Here is a 12,862-nt window from a genome sequence, read left to right as displayed (position 1 = left end):
CAGCAAGTGAGAGGCTCGCCTGAACACTAGCTCTCGCCTTGATTTCAGCTTTCACTTTAATCGGTGAGAAATGGAGTCGATCTCAGCCTCGCGCCCCATGTCCAGGCTTCTTGGCCTCGAGGCCATTCGCTTCACTTGAAGCACTTTCGGAGACAGCAAAGCTCCGGATCACGAAAAACGCGCCACTAAAATGTTGATCCCAGTCTCTTGACAGTAGCAGAACCACATTTGAAAGAAAAAGATGTGATGTAGAGGACGTGAAAGAAGTCAGGTTGTGAACCAGCTGGAAGACCTCACCCTTGGTCATGTTGTTTGCTGGCGCCATCTTCTTCAGGTCATTAGGTCATTGCATAATCCATACATGCTAGTTTTCCTTGTTTATTGGCAATGTAAGGGTTATGTGCTTACCTGTATTGTTCATCACTGGAACTTATTTAATGACAGTTATAAATGAGTGTACGCAGCAGAGAAAAGGTCACAGCATTGACAGGAGTTTAAATGCCAGGCTCGTCATCACGTGAGTGTGTCAGTAAGATCTCTGTCCTCTGGCATCTACTGAAAGTCAAGTGATGCTCTGGTGCCATATCACAATTTGACATTTATCCCCCTTTGGATCTGTATCATAAAAAGCTCTTTCAGACATTAGTCATTGTTCAGATGTTATTTTCAGGGCTTTGGAGGGAAGGAATAAAAAGCCTGGTCGTGTTGGCTTTGGCTCAGTTAGAAGCAGTCGTGTTTCAGAACCAGAAGGTGACAGGTTCGAAACTACCTTCAGTGACTTAAATCGAGGGAAACAAAATCTGCTAATGGAATGCTGCACTGTTGGAGATTTCATAATTCAGAAGGGGCTCTGTTTCTCTCCTCTCTCCTGGGGAGTGTGAGTGGGGTTGAGGGTCTTCAAAGAACAATGGTACTCAGGAGCAGCTGGAACTGTCTTAAGTATTATCAACCAGCATTACTTAAGGTTCCTTACCTGAGGCTAATTATCATATTGTTGATTGTGCACAAGGTAGTCACAACTTTCCCTTCACAGCAGCAATCATGACTTGCATAGGTGTGAAGTGCTCAGTGATCTGAGGCTACATCCACACTACGCCGGATAAATCCATAACCGAAGCTTTTTCTCTTCGTTTCTACCCTCCGTCCACACTGAAATGACGTTTTCGTCCCCCAAAACCAGAGCTTTTTAGAAATGCTTTCCAGGGTGGGTATTTTTGAAAACTCTGCTCGGGCAGATCAGTGTGGACGGAGTAACTGGAGACTTTTGAAAACGCTGTCAGACGGCAGCGCGCTATTTCATTGTTTTCCTGAACGCAGCCTAACAATTTCAGAACAGACGGTAAAGAGACTGAAGCCAGAGGAGTTAGAAATATACTCACCAAATACTTTGACCCATAACTTACTGAATAAATAAGTATACTCACTTTGCCGTGTTTTCTGTCCTTGCTCATATGAAGGTGGTTTACCTATTTATGCAAGTACTTCTCTGACAATAGATGTGTAACAGCCTAATTTAACATTGTATGGGAATACAAGAGAACACTGATGCAGACATGTTTTACACATTTAACAAGGTGCTTTATTAATACAACAGAGTTAGTTTTTCAATGTTCGTCGTCAGCCGGGTCAATCTGTCCGTGAACTCCCTGTTGGTTGCCGCCGTACGCTCTAGTATTTGTTTCTTTTAGTTTTAAGTTCTCCTGTGCGAGAGCCCACAGCCGTCCGTCGTTTTAAGTTTTTCTAGTCTGTAACTACACAAACGAGCACTTTTACGGCGAGATTCAACACCAGACATGTCGCTTGTTTTCGGTAGATGTGTCCTGCGCATGCGCAGGGGGAGGAGATTCACTGAAATCTCCGTTTCAGTGTGGATAGAGATATTTTCAAAGACACATAGTGTGGACGCCTGTCGTTTTTACGCGAAACCGGCATTTTCAAAATTATCCGGTCTACTGTGGACGTAGCCTGAGACTCTGAAAAATGCTGTTTGATGAATACTTACCTATTTCTTTAAATTTAAACAACTTAAAACTTCTCTGTGCTTCCCTAGTTTGATAAATTGGAATTTTGACCTCGCAATCTTCCTGATTATAATCTTGCATCTTATTGGTGCAGTACAAAATTGTTCTGGTGATCACTGGCAATGTTTTGTTGGCTGCGGACGATAGCTCTAAATATTCTTTTAAATATACCCCCTTTGAATTTCTCTCACGGGTATCTACAGCGTGTAACTTCCCTCTAAGCAATGCACTATTAAATCTATGTTCTTAATGTTTATTGCTTATTTATTTATTTATCTATCTATCTATTTATTTATTTATCAGTATTATGTTTTTCTTCTTTTTGTATTTTCATTGTTCTTTGTCTTCTGCACTCTGATTGATCTTTCGTTGATCCTTTTGTAGATTTGCTGAGTATGCCCACAGGAAGATGAATCTTAGGGCTATATATGGTGACTTATCTATACTTTGATAATAAATTTTACTTTGAACCTTGAACTTTATTGCGTCCTGCATTGCACTTTCTCTGTAGCTGGTACACTTTATTCTGCATTGTTATTGTTTTAACTTGTTCTACCTCAATGCACTATCATCTGTATGCAGATCAAGCTTTTCACTGTATCTTGGTACATGTGACAACAATAAACCAATTTTAATTCCTTTATCTTAGATTATTTGCGCTCAGATCGGGTTGGGTTTGGATCGTGTTAGGATTTTTTGATTTAATTTTATTTAGAGATACAACATGGTAACATGGTCTTGCAGCACAATGTGCCCAGATCTCCCGATTACACCCATTTGACCAGTTAACCTACTAACCCAAGTGTCTTTGGAAACCAGAGGACCCAGATGATAATGGGGAGAATGTATCGATTCCTTACAGACAGCAGTGGAATTGAACCCAAGTTGCTGGCACTGTTACGCCATTTCACTAACCTGCAGTGCAACTGGGTCCCAGTGCAACACTCTTGATTTGTTAATGAGCAGATCTAATTCAAATTCTCTTGTGGAATATAAAGGTTCCATCTTCCACTCTTTGCCGCCATCTTCCCCATTTTAAACTTTCCGCACAGTCGCGTTCAGCAATTCCACCACACATCCCAGTGCATTCACAGGGTAGTTCCACTCTCATGGGCCATGAGGTTCTGTACACACCTGAAACTTTGCACATACTGCTTTAACTTCAAACCTCTTGATTGCTAATCTGTTGGTGCAAAATTGGATCACTCCACTCTTGTAATATTTCCAAAGAGTTCTAACCTAGATCAGTCAAACTCGTTACTGGGAGGCCTGCGTCGCCCAAGTCAGACGAGACACAATCTGCTTTCGTGATTTGCCTGAAATCTACCTTTTCATCCAGCCCTGGAACCAAAACCACAGAGCTGATTATTGAACAACAGGAACAAGAAGCTGGAGGCCCATGAACCTGTCCTCATTAGGGGGTCGGAGGTGGAGTGTGTTGGTAACTTTAAATTGCTTGGCGTTATCATATCAAAGAATCTGTCCTGGGACCGGCATGTAAGTGCAGTCATAAAGAACTGTAAGTGCTTCTACTTAGAAGTTTGCGTGGATTTGGCATGTCAACTAAAACTTTGACAAACTTCTAAGGACGTACAGTGGAGACGCACCAGTCCCCAAGAATGGAAAGGCCTATATAAAGAGGTGTGAGCAGACCAGTCCATCAAAAGCAAGGCTCTCTTCACCTTTGAGCACGTCTACATGGAGCACTGCCACAAGCATCTATCATTAAGGGCCACCACCATTAGGCCATACTCTCTTGTCGCTGCTGCCATCAGGAAGGGGGTACAGGAGCCTTTGGTCCCACACCACCAGGTTCAGGAACAGTTAATAACCCCTCAATCATCAGGCTCTTGAATCAGATTGGATAACTTCACCTCAACTCCAAACTGATTTCACAACCTGTGGACACTTTCTACAACTCATGCCTTCAGTTTTACTTATTTATCTTTTTATTTGCGCAGTTAGTTTCCCTTTGATCATTGGTTGTTCGTCAGTCAGTGTAGCTCTTCTTTGATGTTGAGGTACATCCTAGGATGTGCTGGGACACATCATCAGTGATATAGCCTGGGGTCATCAGGTAATTTGGGTCTTTTAGCATCAGACAACCTTACCTAGGAGACCCAGCCAGGTTTAATCAGGCCCTGGTTTGTGTCCTGGTAGCATTAGACCATGGGTTGCACCACTTGATCCGTGGGCATCTGGAGGCTCGCTTAGCAACCTCTGTGACGGTCCTGATGGCTCTTTTCTTTGAAGCCCTGCAGTGCCAAAGAGAGAGTATGTTCTGCAGAGCAAACAGCCATCCAAAGCTCTACACCCCACCTCTATAGGCTCACAACGTGTCCTCCACCCCTACCCCTGGCAATGGTCTACCAGCTCCTGGTATTAGTCTTTCTTATGCTCATTTCTATTGTATTTCTCAGTTCTACTGGTGAATTCCTGCAAGAAAATAAATCTCGGGTAGTATATGGCGGGTGACATATATGTACTTCGATATTAAATTTACTTTGAACTTTGAGCTAAGAGGAATCTCAGAGAGAGGAACCATTTTACTAGGTGAGATGGCTTTAAATCACACTGACACTTCATCTATACTTTTGGGTCAAATTAAGGAGGGGATTGCGATCCCCATTGTGTAATACGTTCATGAGGCTTTCACGATGAATTTACTCTTTTATCTATTTATCAATGCTAATTGGTTGAGTGAGAGACTATAATTGAATAGCTTCCACCGCATGGTAATTAAAAGAATATCATGGATGTTTTTCTTTCTTATCTCCCTAGAGATCTTGCACCTAGAGATATCTCAGGCACTTCAGACCCATTTGCAAGAGTGGTATTTAACAGCAAAACTACAGAAACAGCCGTAAGTTGCTCAGCTTTGAATCTCCTGTCTCGTGTACTCCTGATTATGGCTAATGTCAAACTGCTTTTGTTTGTAGAACATGGGACGTATAACAAAGGAGCCATCCCTTCGGCCTACAGTATCTGTGACAAACACGATGTTGAACTAAGTTGTCTTCTGCCAGTACATGATCAGTATTCCTCCATTTCTGGCATATTCATGCGTCTATCCATCAGACTCTTAATCTCCACTATTGTATCTGTTTCCACCACTCCTCTCTGTACAGTATTTATTTATTGAGAGAGAGAGAGTGCGAGTGAAATAAAGGAGAGAAAGAGAGAGATGTTAAACAGTTAAATTAAATAAGTTGTGCAAAAAAATAGAAAAAAGGCAGTGGGGGAGTGTTAAACACAAGGAAATCTGCAAATGCTGAAAATTCAAACAACACTCACAAAATGCTGGTGGAACGCAGCAGGCCAGGCAGCATCCATGAGGAGAAGCACTGTCAATAAAAAAGACGTTTCGGGCTGGGACCCTTCGTCAGGACTAACTGAAAGGAAAGATACTAAGAGGTTTGAAAGTAGTGGGGGGAATAAAAAAGACGTTTCGGGCCGTGACAGTGCTTCTCCCTATGGGTGCTGCCTGGCCTGCTGTGTTCCACCAGCAATTTGTGAGTGAGGGAGTGTTCATGGGTTCAATGTCCATTCAGGAATTGGATGGCAGAGGGGAAGAAGCTGATCCTGAATCATTGAATGTGTGTCTTCAGGCTCCTTCCTGATGGTGACAATGAGACAAGGGCATGTCCTGGGTGGTGAGGTCCTTAATGGCGGACACTGCCTTTTTAAACACCGCTACTTGAAGATGTCCTGGACATTACAGAGGCCAGTGCCCACGATGGAGATGACTAATGTTACAACTCTCTGCAACTTACATTGATCCTATGCAATAGCAACCCCACTCCCTCCCCTACACCAGACAGTGATGCAGCCAGTTAGAATGCTCTCCATGGTACATCTGCAGAAATCTGCGAGTGTTTTTGGTGACATACCAAATCTCCTCAAACTCCTAATGAAGTACAGCTGCTGCCTTATCTTCTTTGTAGCTGCATTGATATCCTCAGAGTCAAAGTTAGATCTTCAGAGATACTGATATCCAGGAACTTGAAATTGCTCACTCTTTCCATATCTGATCCCTTTCAAGATCCTTTTCCCATTCAAGATGGCGGCGCGACACAGCTTGCAGCGGCTACTCCAGAGCTGGTATGTTATTTGTTAAGCGGGGGTGCCATCCTAATCTAATGAAAAACGGACGTGGGAGCACGAAGCACGGAGGAACATCTGGAAATCTCCAGGAAGGCCCTCTTCGTTGCTGCTGCTGACGTGAGGTCGGTCTCTGTTGAGAAGAACAGGCCCCCAGTCTTCGGGGTCACGTTCTTGGTGGCCGTTGGCGGGGGCGTCTTAATACGCTCGGCAGAGGATGGTGCTCGGAGAAGCTGTGCCAGAGGGGATCGTCAGAGGTTCGATGGATTTGGAGTCCACTGCGGTCAGGTTGCTTTCAGTGTTTGTTGTCTGCGAGGCTGGGTTCGACAGAGCTTTCATTGTGTGCTGTGTCTGCGAGGCTGAGTCGGGCAGCGCCGTGGAAGACCATAGCGGGGGTATTCCCTTCTGCCGCCGGCGTGAGATGATGAGTCTATTGGGACCCTGAGGACTTGTGGAAACTGTGTGGTGATTTCTTTCAAACATAGTCTTTTAACATCTTTGGACTATTTTTACTGTGCCCATGGTCTGTTTTTTATCAATTATGCTATTGTTTGCACTGTTGTAACTGTGTGGTTTTGTGCAGGTCTTGTAGCTTTAGTTTTTGGTCTTGTTTTGTCTGGTGAATTTGGAGCTCCTTTCTGGGGAATGTGTTAAGATAGTAGTGCGATATTAATATGCAGCAGCTTCTCCGGACTCTGGATTGGGGATTGCCAAACGTTATGTGGATTTTCTGGTGTAGTCTATTTTGTCATGTGCTTTGTTCATATAGTTCTGGAGGAACGTCTCATTTTTTAACTGCATTGCATTTGTGGTTTTTAAATGATAATAATCTGAATCTGAATTTATGTGTGAGTTCCCTCGTCTTACCCTTTCGGAAGTCCACAATCAGGTCTTTGGTTTTACTAACATTGAGTGCAAAGTTGTTGCTGCGACACCACTCAACTAGTTGGTATATCTTGCTCCCGTACACCCTCTCGTCTCCATCTGAGATTCTGCAACAATTGGCAGTAAATTTATAGATGGCATTTGCAATGTGTCTAGCACACACTCACAAGTGTAGAGAGAGTAGAGCAGTGGGCTAAGAATGCATCCCTTGAGCGCGTACGACCAGCTCCCTGACGTTACTTATGGTACTGGGGTAAACCGCCCCTATTGCACACTAGGAACTGAAGTTCTTTATTATGTACACACATAATAACCAGAAATTACCAAAGAAAAGTAGTGGAAATCCCAAATAAGAAGCAGAAAATACTGGAAATGTTCGCCGCTACGGGTTGTGGAAGACTCTGAATGCTGCAATGTAGGCACGTAGAACATTTTCCGCAGAGGAACACGGCAGCACTTGAACTCAGTTCTGAATTCCACAACTTCATGTTATGAACATACCCGGCATTTTCGTCTTTGTTTCAATTCTACATTTGCAATATTTTGTGTTTGAACTGGAATGATATTATGTTCCATGTTGGAAAATCAAGAGGCATGCTGGTGCCTCAAATGCACTACAAATAAACATTGGAAACCAAAGTGCTATGTCACTTCGTAGCCTGAAAGAGGCTAGATCTTTCAAGCTTGTCCCAATTAATGTGCTTAAGTAGTAGCCACTCCACCACAACTGGCCAGTTAGCCTCCGTGTCCTGGAAAGGGAAGAGAATGCCAGTGAGGACTGTTGCAATTCTGTGATTTTTTATGGCAGATACACAAGCATTCACTTCCAGTGTGTATTGTATTTGTTTTCATCGCAGAGGAGCAGATTGTGATTAGGATATATTTTCATCCAACTGAAGGCGGGGGAGAGGCCAGTTCTGGAATGGTCGGTGGCTGTTGCTTGCGAAGCTTGGCTTCATGTCCTTTATAAAGCTCCAGTTCTGAAGCTATTTACTTGCTTCTGTTGTTTGCACAATTTTTTTTCTCTCTCTGCACATTGGGTGGTTGATTTTTTTTCTCTTTTGGTGGGTTCTTTTGAGGTTTTTGTTTTATAGCTGTCTGTAAGGAGACTAATCTCGAGGTTGTATTGTGCATACATGCGTTGATAATATATGCACTTTGAACTTTGAACTGCTCAATTATTTAGGTCACCTTTATAGATGACACAGCACACTGACCAGAAACAATGCGAGAACCTATATACCAAGTCTATAGTGTCCAGTTGAAGGGTTTTGACTCAAATCATGAATTGTCCATTTCCTTCATGGCCACCAACAATAATTCTGTGGTCCAAGTTACTTAGATCACACTTCTTCCCCATTTTGATGTTTGGTCTGAACAACAGCTGAACCTCTTGACCACGTCTGCATGCTTTTATGCATTGGGTTGCAGCTAATTAGATATTATTATTAATCACCAGGAATACAGGCGTACCCAATAAACTGGCCACTGGGTGCAAATGGTGATGTTAACAGGGAATTAATATCCATATCCAAAAGAGTGAGCGAAATGGAATCACGAGAGATTGCAGATGCGGAAATCCAGAGTGAAAAGCAAATGGCTGCAGGAACTGAGCAGCTTTTGGGGGCAAAAGGAATTGTCGATGTTTTGGGTCATTATGTAACATTAGACATCAAAGATTTTGCTTCCTGAATACTTTTGGGAATATCTTATGGATTTTGAGCTGCTAATCATGAAAATCACCATGGAATTTTCCCTATCATGCACCATTTTTCAATGACCTTTATTTGCTATTTCAATTAATAGTTCAAGCCAGAATCATTGATAACAACATTAAGGCATTTCTGTTGGTCTACAAATCAAGCAAGCCATCAATGGCAAGCAATTCAAAGAATTTCTAGTGGGACCAGAGAAAACTGCATGAAAGGTATTCAAGGATGTTGTTGAAAATTTTCTTGGCAGAGCACTAGCTGGTTGACAACATGCTTCAAGCATACAAAACCATGTTATGTCGCTGAAGATTCATATTCTGCACTCTCATTTAGACTTCTTCTCTGCAAATCTTGGTGCTGTCAGTGACGAGCACGGTGAAAGGCTTCACCAGGACATTGCGGTCATGGAGAAACGGTATCAGGGCAACTGGAATCCATCGATGCTGGCTGATTATTGTTGGGCACTTAAGCGGGAAGCCTCAGACACTGAGAACAAACAAAAATCATCAACAAAATATTTTTAGCTTAGTTGAACTATTGCAAAGTGTCAGCATCATGATGCAATTAAACACATTATATTCAATAAAAGTTAGCTTCTTGTTTCTCAAATTCCTATGTGATACAAGTAGTCTCAAATTATATTTGTGTTCATCCTCAAGTGGACTATCATAAGAATAAATTTCTGAGGAAGCAACACTTTTGAAAAAATGTGTTGTCCAGTGTAATGGGGCAACAGGCTGAGTTCTTGTCTGCGAACTGCCAAATACATTGTAGGATAGATTAGCCAGCAGGCTCTGGAGATTGTCAAATTATGCTGTATTGCCTTTGTCAGCAAATCTATGCACTAATACCTCCACATATTTTTAATTGATGATAATTTTTCCAATAAGACCCAATTATTCTTTTTGACAAGGTCTATCCATCATTAGAATTGGACATAAAAACACCTATCAACATGTCTATATTAATTGTTTAGTTGTAATTAACTTGAAGTATCTTGTAATATGAAGCCATCAGTAACTTTTTCATTTCAGTAATAAATAAAGCAAACAGAAATAAAAAAGTAGTGAGGTAGCGTTCATGGTTTCAATACCAACTGATTTCTAAATGGACACTGAACCCATGAACGCTATTTTTTATTTGTTTTTTTGCAACTACTTATTTTAACTTAACTATTTAATACTCATACATATACCTGTGGGGAGGAGGTCTGGCCCGTGCACACACAGCACGCAGGCCCACCAGTGTGTGAACAGGCCCTGGTGCTCGTGAACCAGACCAGATCCCCAGCTATGGCTAATTAGCCCCACAGCCTTGTGGCCAGCCTCAGGAGAGATGAAGGCTACGGGAGTAAACCCAGACAGCAAATCCGGAGTGGAGACCCTAAGGCGGCTGGAAGTCATTGTACGTCCTTCCGGCAGCTCCTGCTGTCAAGCTGGTATCAAACGTATTGCTTCGTAAGCTTTCCTTTGGACTACACCAGTGAGGCCGAGAGGGGATCTTGACGACTGGGCACCCCAGGTTTCCCATACTTTGTGCCCTGGAGTGGTCACTCCAGTGTTGCTTTCCGTTGTCCGTTGAGATAGATGGATGCTATCAATCAATATACTTAATGTAACTCAGTTTTTTTCTCTTTTTATTTATCATGGATTTCATGTACTGATGCCATAGCATTAACAAATTTTATGACAGATGCTGGTGATATTAAATCTGATTCTGATTTTCTTGCTGATTTGTAATTCTCTACATTTATCTACTGGACAAGACGCAGATGGAGGTCTTCTGAAGCAAATGGCTACAAGTAAATCAGACTTACTGTTCCATTACTCAGTTGCAAACACTTAAAACTTTGGATGACTATGTCTATATACAATCTCTTGCATAATTTATTTGATTACAGGAATTTTGACTAATTTCCAACTGCTCTTCACTCCCACAGCTATGAATCTAACAACTCCTAGAACATTAAGCATTAATAATTTGCGACAGAATTAGCTTAAATTCTCACTTCATGACTCATTTGAATTATCTAAAAATAATTATGCATTCGATGCACTGAGGGAATGATCCTTGTTTTAGCTTGCTGGTAATTAAAGCAGAAGGCAAATAAAAATGAAGCTCCATGAATTTTTTTTTTCCCTTTTTTTCCTTCAGTTATCATTGGAATAAATTCAGTTATGACAAATTTTCTTTTAAAGCAGTCATTCGGAATACTGAAAAGTGCAAACAAGAGAAAATCTGCAGATGCTGGAAGCCCTAGCAACACACACAAAATGCTGGAGGAACTCAGCAGGCCAGGCAGCACCTATAGAAATGAGTGGAGTTGACATTTGGGGCCGAGACCCTTTGGCAGGTCCTGCTGAAGGGTCTCGGCTCAAAACGTCAACTGAACTCTTTTCAATAGATGCTGCCTCGCCTGCTGAGTTTCTCCAGCATTTTGTGTGCTTACTGAAAAGTGCATTTTGCTCAGATTATTCTTCTGTAAAAGTTAGTGTGGTATCACAGGGACTAGTGCTGGGGCCTTAACTGATTATAGTCTTCTTCCTTGTAAAGGACCAGTTGTAGTCCACACTCAGTAGCCACTTTATTGGTTATACCTGCTCGTTAATGCAAATACCTAATCAGCCAATCGTGTGGCAGCAGCCCAATGCATAAAAGCATGCAGGCAAGGTCAAGAGGTTCAGCTGTTGTTCAGACCAAACATCAGAATGGGGAAGAAATGTGATCTAAGTGACTTTGACCATGGAATGATTGTTGGTGCCCGAGCAGGTGGTTTGAGTACCTCAAAAATGCTGATTTCCTGGGATTTTCACGCACAATAGGTTCTCGAGTTTACTGAGAATGGTGTGAAAACCAAAAAAAAAAATCAAATGAGTGGCAGCTGTGTGGATGAAAAATCTTTGTGAATGAGAGAGTTTGGAGGAGAATAGCCAGACTGGTTGAAGCTGACAGGAAGGTGACAGTATCTCAGATAACCCCACGTTATAACAGTGGTGTGCAGAAGAGCATCTCTGAACACACGGCACATTGACCCTTGAAGTAGATGGGCTACAGCAACAGAAGACCACAAACATACACTTAGTGGCCACTCCATTAGGAACAGGAATTACCTAATAAAGTGGCTGGTGGCTTATAAGTTACATTTGACAATTAACAGACAAGTATCTTTTTAGTTTATTCTTGTTACAGTGATAATCTTTTGCCCAGAAACTGAACAGTTGCAATTGTAGAATTTCTGAAGGAGGTAAATTATCCTTAGAGATTGTTAACAGGTCAAAGAAAATTCCTTCCAGATTTTTTTCTTACTTTAATTTTCTGCCAGTCGTCAATTGTTGCATCAGTGGGCTGTCATTGACTATAACAAATACATTATGGAGTTTTGAAGCATGACGTTTGATTAAAGTTTTATCCAATAGGTAGTTACTTCTTTATTACAAAATCTATATCCTCATTTGTACCTATGATCGGTAATCTTAAATCAGAAACAAATACAGGGTTGGTACTTTGACTGCTGCGTGTGTGTGTGTGTGTGTGTGTGTGTGTGTGTGTGTGTGTGTGGCGGTAGGTGCAGGAGCTTTGATTTGTCTGTCATTCTTTAGGTTTGTTTCTGTTTTGTGGATGTCTGCAAAGAGTAAGAGTTTCAGGTCGAATACTGTATACATCCTCTGCTGTAAATTGAACCATACAATCAGATTGAAAAAGATGTTTCCAATCGTATCACTAGAAGCTGAAGCACCTGAAATAAATCAAGGTGATAAACATGTTTCAAAACGGCACTGATGGTGAATCAAAAATAATTTTGATTCGAATATTGATTAATTAAATTGTTCTAATAGAATTGCTATTCAATGCCACTTGGCTTCAATCAGGACTGAATGAGCTTTCCCATCAATATTCCATTATTTTCCACAAAAATTCTAAATGCGTTGCTTAGATTGACAACTACAATTGGCCGAAATTACATTTTAATTTAACTTTTATAATCAATTTTGTCAAGATTGCTTTTAAATTTCTAACAAACTATGGCATGTACATATAACAAAGACAATTCTGTTAAAATACAAGACGTAATCACTAAACATAAGTTCACGATGTGGCTTTTTTTGGTAATTATATATTTGTAGCCCCTGACACATTGCATCT

At 41.5% G+C, this 12,862-nt stretch overlaps 1 protein-coding gene across 1 annotated transcript in view; it reads left to right on the top strand.

Moving 5' to 3' along the window:
* LOC132404080 (rasGAP-activating-like protein 1) overlaps nt 1–12,862 on the top strand; it is a 272,887-nt gene that overhangs the window by 89,827 nt on the left and 170,198 nt on the right. The window contains exon 6 of the mRNA XM_059988090.1: nt 4,803–4,884. Coding sequence (XP_059844073.1) covers nt 4,803–4,884 — 82 coding nt within the window. The remainder of the gene's footprint in view (nt 1–4,802; nt 4,885–12,862) is intronic.

The sequence above is a fragment of the Hypanus sabinus genome, chromosome 13 (assembly GCF_030144855.1).
Source record: "Hypanus sabinus isolate sHypSab1 chromosome 13, sHypSab1.hap1, whole genome shotgun sequence".
NCBI lineage: Eukaryota > Metazoa > Chordata > Chondrichthyes > Myliobatiformes > Dasyatidae > Hypanus > Hypanus sabinus.
Note: the sequence above shows the minus strand (reverse complement) of the source record. Positions and strands in the feature narration are given on the sequence as shown.